Source organism: Lissotriton vulgaris, chromosome 3_1 (assembly GCF_964263255.1).
Source record: "Lissotriton vulgaris chromosome 3_1, aLisVul1.2, whole genome shotgun sequence".
NCBI classification, from domain to species: Eukaryota; Metazoa; Chordata; class Amphibia; order Caudata; family Salamandridae; genus Lissotriton; species Lissotriton vulgaris.
In genome coordinates this window covers 1,563,691,894-1,563,708,917 of record NC_141689.1, presented here as the reverse complement: position 1 = coordinate 1,563,708,917, position 17,024 = coordinate 1,563,691,894, and the positions used below count along the sequence as shown (strand labels likewise).

Here is a 17,024-nt window from a genome sequence, read left to right as displayed (position 1 = left end):
ATCATGAAACAGACAGTCTACCCCAGGATGAGCTAGGTTGCCCTCCTTGATGTAACCTTTCTACCCGCACAATCCCTTGACTCCAAATAACGAGGCCTAAAGAAGATTACTCAAAGTAACTTTAAACCATTGTGAGAAATATTCACCAACTTTGAAAATCATATGTGGAGGGGCTAAGTTACTGCCAAATGCCATGAAAATTCATCTAAAGTGTCAAAGAATATCAACAAAAATAAAAAACGCATTTCATATTGAAATGAGAACTGAACAGTAACGGAGAGAAGCTGTAGATTATATCACTTTCTCCTTTAAGAAAGGTATACCTTTTAAACGCTGCATTAAATAAAAATGATAATGGGAGGCAGGCAATTATATTCTTATTGGCATGCCTGTATACTCCCAAAGAGTCTGCACAATGCCAAGTTACTCTCCATGATTGAAGGTCAATTTAAAGTGAAAATAGTTTGCTCGCCCAAAGCGCAAACACAGCAGTGAAAAACACACCTCTGCCTACGTAAAGAACTAAATAAGTCATTTTCATCAAGATGCCAGACTAGCTAAGATTTCTCGAAACAGAGTCTTATGTGCTTCCTATATGGTCTTTGGAAAAATTAAGGCACTACCATAACTTGGTAGCAAAACCAACAGATCAAATTAGAAGTTCGAAATGTTGTCTTATCAAATCAGATTGTTTTCATTCAAAAACAGGTGGACATTTCCATGCATGCTGTATGGTCAAAGTACCCACCTCTGTATCAACCACAACATTGTAAAGGCGTCCTCCGGCTACCACTTCTAAAGCAGTTGCTGTAGATAATTCTTTGACAGAGATCAGAGAAGCAACAAGCCCCTTAACACGGGTCGAGTCCCAGTTCTTTTCAGGATCCCTTCAATTGAAACAAAAAGGTTCAGTAATTGTAAAAGTAATTACAAAACACTGGCATACATTAGAAAATCGTCACACAAGCATTTTACAACTGAACATCAAATTCAGAGTTTCCCATCTAGTTAGTGGAGAATGCTTGCCAGAAACTTGTTTAATAACACAGCAAGAATACTTTTGGAGAAACTACAATGTTGAATGCGCTGCCACATCATGGAGGCGAGAAAACCATTTTTTCCTTAGTTAAACAAACAAATCTACTTTGTTAAACAAACAAATCTACAAAGTGAAAACAAAAAAATGCAGGTACTAGGAGTATTCTGAACGCGAGGTAACATTTTTTATTTTTTCAGGTTTATGACCTCAGTGCATTGGCTCCATCAACTTTAAATGTCATTGGGAATCCAGACTATTTTCTGTAGCCTTTTCATTGCCGAGAGTGTAAATGAGGCCATAAATCCCCAATTTCATAAGAACTTCTACAGTCTTATGTAATTCTATTTACTCACAAAGGCTAGTGAAAACTCACTTGCACGAGGATTAATGCGATTGCCAACTAGGGATTGTCTTTCTCAAGGATGAGTAGCAAAAATGACCCATATATTCGACATAGCGCTTGAGGTTGATTAGCCATTACATTTAGTCAAAAAAGCAAAGAAATCTACAGAGCATGTAAAATATACGAGTTCCAAATCACTGAAACAGATGACATGCAGTAGATAATTTACATCACTATTGTTAGGAAGTATTTTTCACACGTGACCGTATGTACTAGAATCTAGTAACTAGATGCTACCTAGCACTCCACTGACTAGGAGGGATGGTATAGAACATAATGAGCACTGGTTGCAACCACACAAGAAGGAACTAAAATTCTGGCAAATATGGGGTTAGACCCCATATGTGTAATGGGGTCAGAGAAGTGTCTGGACTTTGTTAAAATTTAGCTTGTGCAGAGCGAAAAACATTTTGTTGTAGACAGCCAATCTAGATGATCTTAAGAGTGTCAACACACGTAACTAGATCTGGCAGTAAAATGTGCAATTTTACCTGAAATTTTTTTTAAAAGATACAATTTGCACCATCTCATAGTACTAATCTTTACTGATAATTACTCCTGTGGTTAGTGCCTTCCATTTCACAGCCAAACAGACTCTGCACACATTTTACCTGCTTTAAAACAAACATTTTACTATTAAAGATCAGCACATTTTAAGGCAGGCAAGTGAAGTCAATGCTCTTGACTGCTGAAACTCATTCATTTTCTAATAAAAGAAAATAACTATGGCCTGTTGTATACCAATTCGCACTAGAGTTTAGATGTTGCCTGGATCTTCAAAATTCTAATGCGATATGCTTGATAACATCTTTACAAATTAAGCTACCAGCACTGCAAGGATTTTACTACCTTTCAATATTTGTCCTTTGTCTAACATGTCCCATAACATTGTCCTTCAGGGCAAACGCAATTTATGGGAAGTTACTCTCTATACTTAGATGAGGAGGGGGGGTGGGGGGGGGTTGTCATATCGGAATTGCTTTCAAAACTAGACTATCTAGTTTACTCACCGCACCAATCTCAGATAACCTTAACCTATATTTTCAAGTGCATTACCTGTATTCAAATCGTAGATTTGGAAATCTAGCCATCAGTGACTCGTAAGACTCCCTCAGCTGATGGACAGTCCGAGACAGTTCTTTCCGTCTTTCCAACAACTTCTCCTCCTTACCATCTAGAATTGCAAGAAAGTAAAGTTCATTGAGTTTGACATACTCTTGTACATTTACTGTTGTTCATTCGGTTTTAAGTAAGGAAGCCTTTTGCTGTGTACAAATGTTAACAATGTGGCTGAAATTGTATTATTACTGAGAAAGAAGGAGTACTCAAATTAGGAGGCTGATTGCACAATTAAAGGAAAGCAATGTTAAAACAAATGTATTAACATCTGAATGTAATAAAGGTAATCAGCCTTACATTTTGCTAGTGATGAAACAAAAAAGAAATATGAACTAGTATTCAAGATAAACAAAATTATTGATTGATAGAATCAAATATGCCAGAATTATAACTTGTGTGTCTGATACACAAACTGCTTCCTTTGTTTTTTGACATCCAGAACAATGAACTGAAGAAAAATATTAACCTATTTTGCTTTATTTTCACGTAACAAAATATAATGAGGCTGACAATCAAATACAGAACTGTGTACTCAATTTAAGGTTACGCAATAAATCATAGCAAAATTGTACAATTCCATGTTAATGAGTAATTCTGAGAGGAGTCATCTTAATGATGAGCCTAATGATATACAGTTACTAGCATACCTTACTAGCGAAGAAAAACACCCATGTACACATTATGACATTCAGTGGTCCACACTGCCTTAATGATGGCCAGTTCCTTCCTCCCCAGGGAACAAACACACAAGTAAAACAGTCTATTAAGCCTTTTCAGGATAAAGTGTCTCCGATGCCTTGTATTCCACGTAACTAGTCTTATTTATCCTTTCAATCCTTGCTAATCACACCCAACTACAGGGTCCAGAGTAGGGATGAAATGCGTTACTTACCTGTAACTGCAGTTATCCAGTATTAGTGTCTTTCATAGATTCACATGCCTGAATCATTCCCCGTCGTCGAGACGGGAGCCTCCGGTATATAAAAAAGTAATGTCCTAAGACATACATATAAAAGAATAGGCCTAAGGGTCTCACCTTAGTGTCCTATCTAGGTCCTTATGTAGGAAGGACCAAACAGAGTCGGCCCAAGGGTCCCACCTTGGCAGCCTGTGTCCTTTTGTAAAAAGGACCAAAGTAAAGAGAAACAACCATTCAGCTACTACCTCCCTCTAGAACCTTCCTGTCAGGAGCCTCAGTCTCTCAGATTTTCGTACGCACCAAGCTAGTTAGGTGTAAACTTGTTAGAGAGAGAGGTGAGTCCTTCCAGGGGAGGCGGGAGGGTGCATGTGAATCTATGAAAGACAGTAATACTGGATAACTGCAGTTACAGGTAAGTAACGCATTTCTTATCCAGTATTTGGGTGTCTTTCATAGATTCACATGCCTGAATCAGAGTAGCAAGCAATACAATATGCACATTCTGTGTTGGTACAGCATATAGAAGTCTGCAGATAGGAAACATTTGCGACTGTAAACCAACGACATACAACATCATGTAGTAACTAGTAATAAAGAAATGTGCATACCAGTCAAGGATGGTGGGAAGCAAGAAGGCTCACTTCACTGGAATAGGTGGCGAAGCACCGCTCTGCCCACTGCTGCGTCTTTTGTTAGCTCAGCGTCCAGGCAGTAGTGCCTGGTGAAGGTATGCAGGGACTTCCAGGTCGCCGCTCTACAGATGTCCAGGAGTGGCACTCCAGCAAACAGTGCCGCAGATGTGGACATGGCTCTCGTGGAATGGGCTTTGGCCCGCGAGTCCAAAGGCCGCCCAGCCTTGTCACGGCAGAAAGTTATCGCTGAAGAGATCCACCTTGATATACTTTGTTTCGTCAAGGGCATGCCCTTCCTTGGTCTGCTGAATGCGACAAAGAGTTGGGGTGATTTCCTGAATTGTCTTGTTCTGTCAATATAGAATTTGAGGCATCTCTGAATATCTAAAGAGTGCAGCGTTCTTTCAGGCGAAGTAGATGGGTTCGGAAAGAACGATATGAGAACTACTGGCTCATTAAGATGGAAGTCCGATGGGACTTTGGGTATGAATCGTGGGTTAGTACGCAGTATGACTCTGTCCTCTTTGAATTGTAAGAAAGGGTCTTGGATGGAGAGGGCTTGCAATTCACCGACCCTTCTGGCTGAGGTTAAGGCCAGGAGGAGGGCCGTCTTCCACGACAGGAATTTGATATCCGTTTTGTGGATAGGCTCGAAGGGATGCTTCATCAGTTGGTGAAGGACCACGTTGAGTTGCCATGACGGAGGGACAGGTTTTGGCCTTGGAAAGGACCTGAAGAGGCCCTTCAGGAATTGTTTGATGAGCCTGTCCGCCCACAGGGAAGGACCCTCAGAAGTTCTTGTGAACCTAGATATTGCTGCCAGGTGAACCTTGATGGACGCATGGGCAAGTCCTGACTGCGCCAGGTGTAGCAGATATGGTAGCAGTTGCTGTGGGGTGACATGGAAAGGGTGTAGATCTTCTTTCGCACACCAGACACAGAAGCGTTTCCATTGGAGAGAATGGGTCTTTTTAGTGCTGTCAGCTCTAGCTTTAGCTAGGACATCTCTACACTCCTGCGGAATGTTCAGGTGGCTGAATTTGCGGTATTCAGGAGCCAGGCTGATAACTTCAGAGGGCCCAGGTTCGGGTGGAGAACCTGTCCTTGGGACATTGTGAGCAGGGTCGGATGACTGTGTAGGCGAAGAGGTGGTTGGATAGACAGGCGATGAAGTTCCGTGTACCAATGCTGCCTCGGCCAGGATGGGGCGTGAGGATCAGGGTGCAGGGCTCCGATTTCATCTTCCTGATTACCCTGGGTATCAGTGGAAATGGCGGAAAGGCGTAAGCAAACACGTTCCGCCAAGCTATGGAAAATGCATTCCCTAGTGTTCCTGGTTGGGGAAGCCTGCTTGCGAAGCTTGGGCATTTGGCGTTCTCCCTGGTGGCAAAGAGGTCTATCTGTGGTGTTCCCCACTCCGCAAAGATGTATTTTACCGCTCCCGAATCCAGCTCCCATTCGTGGGATAGAGACTGTTCTCTGCTCAAGGCGTCCGCTAGGACATTGTCTCTGCCCGGAACGTATTCGGCTTTGAGTGTTATGCCATGCTGGAGGAGCCAGTTCCAGACTCTCTGAGATTCGAGAGAGAGAGAGAGAGAGAGAGAGAGAGAGAGAGAGAGAGAGAGAGAGAGAGAGAGAGAGAGAGAGAGAGAGAGAGAGAGAGAGAGAGAGAGAGAGAGAGAGAGAGAGAGAGAACGCGTCCCTCCCTGTTTGTTCAGGTAGTGCATTGTCGTAGTGTTGTCTGTCCTGACGAGCACAGGGGAGTTTCGGATGCGTGGGAGGAACGATTGGAGCGCCAGGAAGACTGCCCTTAGCTCCAGAATGTTGATATGGAGTTTGGATTCCTGCGGCGTCCATTTGCCGTTGATCTGTAGTTCTTGCAGGACTGCACCCCAGCCCTCTAAGGATGCGTCCGTGGTGACTATATGTGGTTGTGCCGGAAGCAGGAACGGCAGTCCCTGCGACAGGTGTTTGGTCGACCTCCACCATTGTAAATTGTTGACTATAGATTGAGTGACTCGTATGCGGTCTTCGAAGGATCCCGCAGCTTGTGTCCACTGCCTTGTCAGTTCTTCCTGAAGGGGGCGCATTTTTAGACGGCAGTGTGGGATGAGCAGAATGCATGACGACATCATGCCGAGGAGCGACTTGAAGATACGGACAGTCAGAGTCTTTTTGGATGCCACTAACGTGGCTAAGGAGATAAGTTTCGATTTTCTCTCCTGTGATGGGAAGGCTCTTGCGCGTTCCGTGTCCAGGGTCGCTCCAAGGAAAGTGATGACTTTGCTTGGTTTCAGTGATGACTTCTCTTTGTTGAGGGTCGGGCCTAATTGGCGGAAAAGATGCAGACAGGCGCTGGAAGACGCGGCTGCTGTCGACGGAGCCTTTACCAGCCAGTCGTCCAGGTATGGGAAGACCTGGTGTCCCTGTTGGCGAAGAAAGGCTGCGACAGGCGAGAGGCATTTTGTAAAGATCCGTGGGGCAGATTTTAGGCCGAACACGGAATTGGTAGTGGACTCCTGCTACTGCGAATCTGAGGTACTTCCTGTGTCCTTTGAGGATAGGGATGTGATAGTAGGCGTCCTGAAGATCTAGTGATGTCATGTAGTCGCCTTTTTCCAGGAATCCCAGGATCTCTTGTAGTGTGACCATACGGAACGACTGTTTCTTTAGGAACACATTGAGCGCCCTTAGGTCGAGGATCGGTCTCCATTTCTTGCCCTTTTTGTGAAATAGGAAGAAGTGGGAATAGAACCCTTCCCCCTTTTGGGCGTGTGGAACTTTTTCTATTGCGCCCTTTTGAAGCATGGAAGCTAGTTCCTGAAGAAGCAGCCGTAGGTGTCTGTGAGGGCGCTTGACAGGTGGTGTCGGTGGGGGATTTGGGAGGAATTCCAGTGAGTGGCCGAATTGGAGAAGTTGTAAAACCCACCGGTCCGTTGTTATTTGTCGCCAATTCTGTAGGAAAAAAGAGAGTTTTCCTCCAAGTCGTAAAGAATGTGATGGTGGAGGGGCTGGCCAATTGATAGAGTCATTGGCGATTGCCTGTGGGTCTCTTCTGACCTTTTCCCCTGTAGGACGATTTGTTGTAGGAAGTTTGACGTCCCGACTGGTTTTGATGCTGTTGGAACTGCGTCTTGCCCTGTGAGTACGAATAGGAGGACCTATTTTGGTAGGAACCTCTGTATGAGGATTGTCCTCTCCCTCTGTTGCCACGAAAGGACTGATTACGAGATTGTAGAGTTCCCAGAGCTCTGGCTGTATCGGTGTCCTTCTTGATTGTGGTGAGGGCTTCATCAATCTTTTCGCCGAAAAGATGTTCGCCATCATACGGCATATCAATTATTTTAGTTTGGACCTCCTGTCTGAAGGAGGTGGCCTTAAGCCAACCTTGACGTCTTAGAACAGCGGCGCCTGCCAGCTGTCTGAAGCCAGTCATGGCTACGTCGATGGCACAGTCGATTAATTCCGAAGCCGAAGTTTGTCCTTTCGAGGAGAAGCGAGTGCGCCTCCGCTTTCAAATCCCCTGGAAGGTCAGCGAGGTAGGGCGCGATGTACGCCCAGAGTTGACGGTTGTAGCGGCCCAGAAGTGCGATCGAGTTGGCGATCTTCACCGTCGTCGCAGACGTGGTGGAAAAGCGTTTTCCGATGGCATCCAGCTTCCTGCCTTCTTTATCGGGTGGTGTTGATAAGGGGGATGCAGGGTTTCTCGAATTCTTCTGCGCCGCCTGAGTAACCACGGAGTCTGCCTTGGGATGACCCAGTGAAGTAGTGTGGCTCACTGGTTAGAGGCGGCAGACCCGAGAGCAGAGAACGGCCCGGGACCAGGGTTCGATTCCCGGCGCGGCAGGTTTCTGGACCAGGGTCAGCGGACTCGATAATTCTCTCGCCTCGGTGCCCACTCTGATCAGCGATCACACTCGGCAACTCTGGGCATTAGCTTGCCTCATCTTCACTAACGGCCCCACCAGACCGCCGGGGATGCCTGGTCTCACCCTGGAGATACCCATTAAGGGACCATCTCTCAGGGAAGCCAGGAAGGGTTTCGCAGCGGTCGAAGCGCCTTGGGACCCTACGGGTAAGTAGTGCGCTATATAAATGCCTATACATACCCGTGAGGCATGCTGGTGCCGATGATGTAGCTTTATATTTTTTGTCAAGTCTGGGCACTACTACCTGCAGAGATGCCGGCGTCTGCATGAGTTGTTAGCCCTGTTTTAGTAGGTAGTCAATGATCGGGATTGATCTTGTTGTTTTCTTCGTTGGTTCCTTGAAATCATAGAGGAAACATTCAGTCTCCTGTGTTTCCATGGACATATGGAACCTTTTGGCTGCCCTTTCCATGAGGTTATGGAAGCCTCCAATGTCTGCGGGTGGAGACTCCGAAGACTGCGGCTCTGGAGAGGCTGGAGAGTGAGTGACGTAGTCTTGGCCGGCGTCCGGGTCTGTGTCATCGTCGCGGACTTCCCCTTCTTCGTGGTCCCTCTCATCATCATCAGACGAGATGGGGTCTTGTGCTGGATTTTGAGTTCTCGGAAGTACCAGCGGAGGGGGCTTATGTCGTGGTAAAGGCGCAGGTACAGGTACAGGCGCAGATACCTGCGGAGTCGGAGGAGCAACAGGAGTGGCTTTTACTGGAAACCGCTCTTTATAGTCTTGGATGAGGAAACGCAAGTCCGAAACTAAGGATGCTGGCAGGCACACCATTGGTGTCACTTGTGTGTGTACCTGAGTATGGACAGCTTGAGGCACAGGTTCCTCAACATCTTGCTCCTCATCTGTACTCTGGCACTTAACCACCAGTTCCGAAGGGCTAGTGGCCTGTGGAAACGGTTCCTCATCCATTTCTTGGTCCTGTAAGAAGCAGGATGGTGTTAGTTGTTGCACCTTACTAGGTGATGTCATGTCCGGAGTAATTGGTTTTTTGGTAATTCTGATTGTGACATGGGACGTTTGGGCATCCATAGCATGCGAGAGCAGCTCAGACTCCTTCCAGGTACCAGTTGCCATCGACGCCTGTGTCGATGGTGTCACCAAAGAGCTTTCCGTCGTCGACGGAATTTTACTCTTCGTCGACGGTGTTCTCGCCGACGGCAACTGTTCCGCCGTCGACGGCTGCGTCGCCGTTGACGGGGTGCTCCTCGTCGACGATGGAGGCTTCGTCGACGTTGTGGTTTTCGTCGACGGTGTCGTCGCCGGTGTCTTCGGCGTCTGCCTTGCCGTCAACGACGTAGTCCTAGTCGTCGAGGGAACAGTGGATGAAAGTGGTCTACTCGTCGACGATGAAGGTGTCGTTTTGGTCGACGAGGAAGACGCCGACGAGGCCGTCGTTGTCGACACTGTTGTCGTCGACGTAGAGACGGTTTTCAGCGCTGAGGAGGTCGTCGACGTTGTCCTCGTCATTGTCATCAGCGACTGCTTCCTGGGGACAGGAAGGTCCTTGTCAGACACAGTAGGCTTGCCCTCTGAAGACTTTCTGGCCTTCTTAGGAGGGGTGTCTGAGGGGCCAGGAGAGGAAACGCTAGGCCTGTTCAAGAAAAACTGCAAGGCGCCAGACAGGCTCTAACCTTCAGAAACCAAGTCGCCTTCTGGCTTGTTTTTAAGTCTGTTCAGCCATATCAGAAGACGTCCTTCCCGATCCTTCTGGGTTTTATGGGAGAAAGTACAACATATTCTGCAGTCCTTGGCCTGGTGGTGAGGGTAGAGACAGTATACCAGGTCTCGTGTTCATCATCCACGTGAAGCCTCTTTTTGCCACAAGAAGCACAGGCTCGAAAGAGTCCTCTCTTTTTGCTATCAGCCATAGCAAAGAAGTCGAAAAAACTATCGAATTTAGATGAAAAGTAAGTTTCCTGAGGAGAACTCATGTGGAGACTCCCTAGCACAACGTGTGGTAGAAAATCTGAGAGACTGAGGCTCCTGACAGGAAGGTTCTAGAGGGAGGTAGTAGCTGATTGGTTGTTTCTCTTTACTTTGGTCCTTTTTACAAAAGGACACAGATAGGATGCCAAGGTGGGACCCTTGGGCCTACTCTGTTTGGTCCTTCCTACATAAGGACCTAGATAGGACACTAAGGTGAGACCCTTAGGCCTATTCTTTTATATGTATGTCTTAGGACAGTGTTTCCCAAACTGGGGTCCGCGGACCCCCAGGGGTCCGTGACACATGCCCTGGGGGTCCGTAGGCAACAGTTTTAAAAGCACAGAAAAGTTTCTAGTATAATTAGCAGCTTTCCAGCAACAATAAAAGTGTCAAGATCATGCCAGTGATTAATGTACCTGCTGGAGTGTGAGGAGAATTTTGTTTAGTGGCAGCTTTGACTTAACTAATGTAGCACAGAGGGTTAATGTGTCTACTGCAAAGAACGTGTAACATGCATTTTAAAACGCAGTATTTTATGTGCATAGGTTCTTGGTTACTGCTTTTGTCACAAAGATTCTTTCGTTACTGTTCACTTCACAAGTGTCAATTGTAATGTAGCAGAGGGACCCATAAACGGTCATCAAAGAGCTGCTTGCAAACTGCATGGTACCAGTTAGTAACTTATGTTTTCCCCAGTTATTAATTATCCTGATGCTGCTAAAAAGGTTTATTTGGGTGGAAATACATTTTTAATGTTAAAGTAAGTGCTAGCCAGCGTGTTATGTTCTGAATCCTGTGTTTGTGCTTTTCCAGACCAAGCACTCTTTAAACATTTTATATACACACTGATTTACATGTATGATTCAATGTCTCTATATGTGTGTGATGTAAAGTGCTCTTGCATCCTACAATGGTATGAGAGATGCTATAAAACAAATGAAATGCATGTGACAGAGGGGCTATTACTTCAATATAAAATACTAAGGGCCAGATGTATGATCCGTTTTTATATGTGCGAACGGGTTCGCGAACCCGTTTGCGCATGCAAAAACCTATTGGGCCATGTACATTGCCTATTTCGCGGGTCCCAATTTGTTTGCGACTCGCTAAATACGTTTTCCAACTTGCTATTTGGAAGGGGGATTTCCTTCTAAATAGCAAGTCTCAAAACCATGTACAAATGTTTTGCGGTCGCAAACATTTGCAATTACCACCTACTTCAAGTAGATGGTAATGCATTTGCAAATGGGAAGGGGTCCTCAGGGGACCCCTTCCCCTTTGCAAATACATGCAAAATTATTTTTTAAGGGCAGGCAGTGGTCCCAGGGACCTCTGCCTGCCCTTAGAAAATGAAACGAAAATGTTTAATTTCCTGTTTCTTTAAGTGCATGGTAAATGGGCTACATTTTCTTTTTGAAACTGCTTTATTCAAAAGCAGTCCCAGACATGGTGGCCTGCAGAGCCCAGCAGGCCACCATACCTTGGAGGGCTGGCATTCCCAATGGCTCGCAAATTGCGAGAGGCTCATTAATATTAATGAACCTCACAATTTGCGACCCCATTGGGAATCCCAAACAGTGTTAAACACACTGTTGTACATTTCATTTAGCGACTCACAATTTGCCACTTGCCATGTGTCGCCAATTGCGAGGCGCTAAATGAAGTGGTCGTACATCTGGCCCCAAAATCCTTAGTACTTTGACTATTTGTTTTGTATGCACACGTGTGTATTTTTTTCGGATTACTGTTTTAATATTTGAAATTTAACCCATACAAATTGCTTGGGGGTCCCCGGCTTCCAGTGGTGACTCAATGGGGGTCCTCAGGAGTCAAAAGTTTGGGAACCACTGTCTTAGGACATTACTTTTTTATATACCGGAGGCTCCCGTCTCGACAACGGGGAATGATTCAGGCATGTGAATCTATGAAAGACACCCAAATACTGGATAACTAGACATTAGGGTCAGTGCCTTGATAAATGCCTATTACTGGCAGAATCAGTAAGAGGCAGAAATATATTGGCATGTTAAAACCTTCAAGATCCTAGAACACTAGTCTATTTTACTGTGTCAGGAAAGTTTTAATAAAGACTATATCAAATATTTTTTGACACAGAAGTCAATCAACACGGGAATATGGGTTGCTTCCTGGAGAAATAAGAATTAGAGTCCAAAATTAATCAGAGTTCACACACACAAAAAAACATACACACGTAACCAGCTATATAGCTTTGAGTGAGCCCACCCTGAATGACTGTATTGTTCCCTAGTGAAGAAACAGACCAGATGATGTATGCCACCATGCGTGGTGAGGGTTTGTCGCCCTATTATAGCAAAGCTGTAAGGAACAATAGATCAGAGACAGCTTTACTCACATTAACAGTGGCCTTGCAGTACCTTTTGTGCCTTGTATGATTTAAGCTAAACCGTCATTATGAAACATACTTGGAAAAAGAAAAAAGTTAACAAAATTAAAAGACAACACAGACCTTCATAGTTCAACTTTTTCATTTCCGCTTCCAGTTTCTCTTTGACCTTTTTCACTGCTTCAAATGTTTCATTATCCTTCTTGTACCCATTATCCATTTTCTTAACTTCGGCTTGTTTGGTTTTCAGTTCTTGTTGAGCATGCTTCAATTTCATTTGAGCCTATGAGAATAACACAGCATAAAGTTTGAAATACTAATAATCCAACTTGACCCTATTCCAATTTGGACACATTCCGGATCTGGGTCATGGTTGACTCTTACATGGGCATGCTTGATTCAGCCTGGTAGTGTGTCCCAAAAAAATAAAAAAATAAGTTAAACTGCCAGTCTGCGACTGCACCCACCTATGAGGGGAAGAAATGCCTATGATGTCCTTGTGTCCCCCATTACCATCCCTAAAGTCCAATCGGCTGTGCACTATCTCATATGACACAATTAGTGTGAATCCTGACCTCTTCTTTGGCCCTATAACACAGTGCAGGTACAAAGGAAAACGTGCCCCTCAAATGCAAGGGTCACACCTCCTTGCAAATGAGAATGCTCCTTTGATCACAGCAGCGCAATCCAGATTACAAATTAAACCTTACAAGCTTCTGCAGGTGCTTTCTGTGATAAAATATTGTACCAGGGGTGCAAAAAGCAGGCACAAACCCCTATTTCACAACCCCAGACACTATATGCAACAGTGCCTGTGCTAAGTTAACACCTACTTTGTGCAGCCCAAAATTAAAGATTCCAGGTTGTACATATGTGGGGAAAAGAAATTACTGCCACATATGTCTATGTTTGAGCACTCTCTATACATTCAAAATTAATTTCTCAACACTGCCTTCTGAGATCTAAGCAAGCTTCCCTGCATACACATACCTTTAAAGTGGCTGGCCATTCAATAAGAATGAGCCACCACTTAAAAGGTGAACCCCTCAGCCGTTAGAAAAATTACTTCATGTAGCCGCCTAATAGTCTTAAAAACGGGACTAGTTAGTTGTAGGTGTCTATGGATGTATTTTAGTAATGTGATAAACATCTAGCCATTGCAAACCGGTGTGGGACAACTCTAAGCATGCAAATACTGGGTGTACAAGGAGAAGAGATATTCTGTCATCAACAGGTTAGACATTTATGTGAAAGATGAGCTAAGGACCTATCTCTAACAGTGTAGAAAGAATTCTTATTTAGGGCATAGTCTACACATGAATTTCCGAGAAGCCCAGTCAAGAACGTATCTTCAGGTCATATGAAAAGGTTAGGCTGGATAGAAAAGAGAAATTCATGCGGCTCTCCCAGCCCAGGCAAGTGTGTTCTGTTAGTCTTTCTCCTTGATATTGCAGCTAAAACCCGGAAAGAAAACAGATTAGATTCAGCACACTGTATACTCTATCTCAGCTCAAGTCCCCAAAGGGCTAGCAGCACAGGTTCTACACAAGAGCAGCCAGTGAAGCCATGTGAATCCACACGCTCCAGAAGCCCAGTACAGCTAGGTAGGGGATGACCAAACCTTTATCATTGGAACTATGTTTTTTTTTCAATCTTTGTGGAGACAGGGAATCCACGTAAACGATAGGAGGGACCCAGCAGCCTCTAATTAAACAAGCCTCCAACTGTCTGTGCAACTGTGAACATAAATTTAACTTACAAGTAAGGGATGTGTGAAAGGTATGATTATTCACATCTCAGGAGGGGTTGGCCTGTGTCATGCCTCACATAAGTTCGCGGTCTCGCCCGGGTGATATTTCAGTGTGTCATTAGTTCAACCGGCCAAGTTCTAATACTTTCAAACTCTATTTATATCTTCCTCTATTCTCCCTCGACTCCCAATCTCCTCATGGCACCAATGTTCCACTGCCATTCTTACTCCTTAACTGCTGAGGAGATGCAGAATGTCAACTATCCACAACACGACAACCATCGAGGAGTATTTTGGGGGAAGATTACATTTACAGGTCTTCAGCCTAAATCTTTGTGCTTGCTTTTCCTCTGTCCTTTCCTTCTTTCATCCAGCTCCTTCATGCAACTCTATGGTTGTGTAAAATGATACAACAGCAAGCAATATAACAATTATTGAATACATACCTGTTTGGCTTCAGTTTCTGCTTTACTGGTGTCATTCTTGCAGGTCATCATCTGCCCAGCAAGTGTTGCTTCCTCTCCATCTTCATTGGTGGACAGGCCAGCAGAGACAGCGTTGAAGTGTTGCTGAGCAGCAGTCAACGCATCTGCATCTTTCTGACCAGCTTCCTGCATGGAGCTCAAGTTGTCGGTTATTTTCTTTACCTCCTTCTCTTTGGCCACCAAAGTCTTGGAATCCTTGTGGAGAACAAATTGTACTTAACCATCAGAACACTTTTATGAACTTGGAAAATTAGCATTACCCTCTAGCTGTCTATTTTATAGTGCACATAATAAAAAACAAAAAGTAAGTAGGAACATTTTCCGTGTTCTCTATTCTTTTTTTCTGGACATAAAAAGGTGGTCATGTCCATTATTAAATACTTAATCAGAAGGATATTAAGTTAGTAAGAGGCACTCCAGAAAAACGATCACAATCATTTTGTGGTAGTTTTTATTTGCGGAGCTAAAATGTATTTGTGTTCCTCAAGAAGGAAGTCATATGCAGAGTGTTCCTGTATCGGCACCATATTAAAATCTCTAAATAGATGCACTGTGCATGGTTTACAATTGTTGAATACATTTCACATTATTTCCTATGTACGCCTTATTTTAATAATGCATGAACGCAGATATTCCTAATGGTGTCTTATTTGAAGCATTATATTTTCTTGTTTTACTAATGGTTTGCGTACAAGTTCCATTATTAGTACAGACCTATGGTGTACGATCTGGCCATGTCGATGGTGCCTTTCATGATATTAATCCTACAAATGTGCCCGTTTTGGGACGTGTGTCAGACTTTTACTTTCTTTTGAAATGTGCAGACTGTTAGTCTGCCTAATGAGTTATAAGTGTACTTTTCTGGCCTTACGAACGGAGCCGTCTCTGTCCTTCTGCTGGCTGATTTATATTTAGTCTTTCTTGACTTTTGAACTGAGCAGATTTATGCGAAACCTCTTGATGAACTATAATTTGGTTGAGGCTACTTGCTCTGGAGGTCTGCCTCATGTTGTTTCCACTCGCAAATCGCACTATTTGATTATTATTGCCGATTTCAATTTTACTAACTAATAACTTTTTGCTCTCTGTAATGATTCTTAAATGTGAATAAAGCTTTATGGTTTTGACTTTGAATTTTGTCCTGTGAATGTTTCTTTTTTTAGACCAGGGCTGTGGCCTGTGGAGAATCGTATAGACCCGATGCCGAGTCTCAATCCTTTTAATTTATTAGTTAAAAGCATCGAGAGGCAGAGCAAAGGTTTCTTGTGGTGGGGGTAATGGCAAATATCCAAATAAAACATTAATACAGCTAGAGGACTGGCTACCGTCTATGAAGAAGTTTACATTCGATAAAAACATGGTTTAATCAACCAGAGGACAGAAAAGGCAAAAGCATCGATTATTTACTGGCCCTGGCTAACATTTGGCTTTACTGTTGCCACCCCCTTCCCAGAAGCGTCTTCACCTGAGAAGTGAGAGATTCACACAGCCCTATTGTCTGCAATAAAAAACTATAGCAATGGCATTCAGAAATAGCAGATGCATTAAACATTGACACTAAGAGAAAATACCCCTGCAATTAAGTATCTGGCAAAATAGGTTTCCATAAGCGCTGGCAAAACAACATTCCTCAAGACATGGTATCATCCACAACGAATTCCACTTAGTGGAACACCGTATACCATACTGCTCTCAGTTGTATCACCCCCTTAACCATCTTAAAGTGTACACAGCATCATCTGTCCCTTCTTCCAAAAAACGACCCCTTTACTCCTGCAGCATTTCCAGATTGCCTAGGTTAATCTTCAATGTTTTCTACCGCAGCTAAACATGCAGCATTATTGCAGTTAAGGTGGGTGTAACAATATTCCCAAACTAATCGGGATGGCTAAGGACAAAGGAAAAATGAGTTGGAGTACACATACAATATGAGGTGATTTAATGTACGAGTTACTTACCTTCGGTAACAATGTAGCTGGTAGAGACTATTCTAGCCACAGATTCCTTCATGTAGAATTATCCCCAGGCGTGAGACTGGATCCGGAAACAGTTTTGCCACAGCATCCCTGCGCGCCGGGTGCGGGGCGACATCAAGCGACTCCACCCAGGTGTCGTCCGCATACGCGAAGCCAGCGAGGTCACAAGACCCGCCGCTGCGCGCCTATGTCAGTTTTCTTCTGAGAACTTTTCCGCACCACAACGCAGAACCACCAGATAAACTGTGAAAGCATGGGAACAGTGTACGAACAGCAGAAAAATTGGAAAGAAACAGTGACTCAACACCACAAGAGTAGTGTCAACACCGCAGAACCCAAAGGCAGGGAAAGACGAAAGAACAAGCAGAGCCCTCCGCAGCCATCCTGTAAGCACAAACAGCCTCCCACCCCCGTGCCCCGTAGCAAAGGAACATGCGTAAAATTCATGGCAAACATAGGAAACCTACCACTCCCATC

The 17,024-nt window shown here is 44.4% G+C and overlaps 1 protein-coding gene across 1 annotated transcript in view; it reads right to left on the bottom strand.

Annotated features, from left to right (window-relative positions):
- Positions 1-17,024, bottom strand: part of SMC2 (structural maintenance of chromosomes 2) — a 380,518-nt gene that overhangs the window by 231,707 nt on the left and 131,787 nt on the right. The window contains exons 10-13 of the mRNA XM_086962048.1: positions 14,533-14,766; positions 12,460-12,619; positions 2,499-2,616; positions 749-887 (exon numbers count right to left, since the gene is read on the bottom strand). Of these exons, the coding sequence (XP_086818174.1) occupies positions 749-887; positions 2,499-2,616; positions 12,460-12,619; positions 14,533-14,766 (651 nt within the window). The remainder of the gene's footprint in view (positions 1-748; positions 888-2,498; positions 2,617-12,459; positions 12,620-14,532; positions 14,767-17,024) is intronic.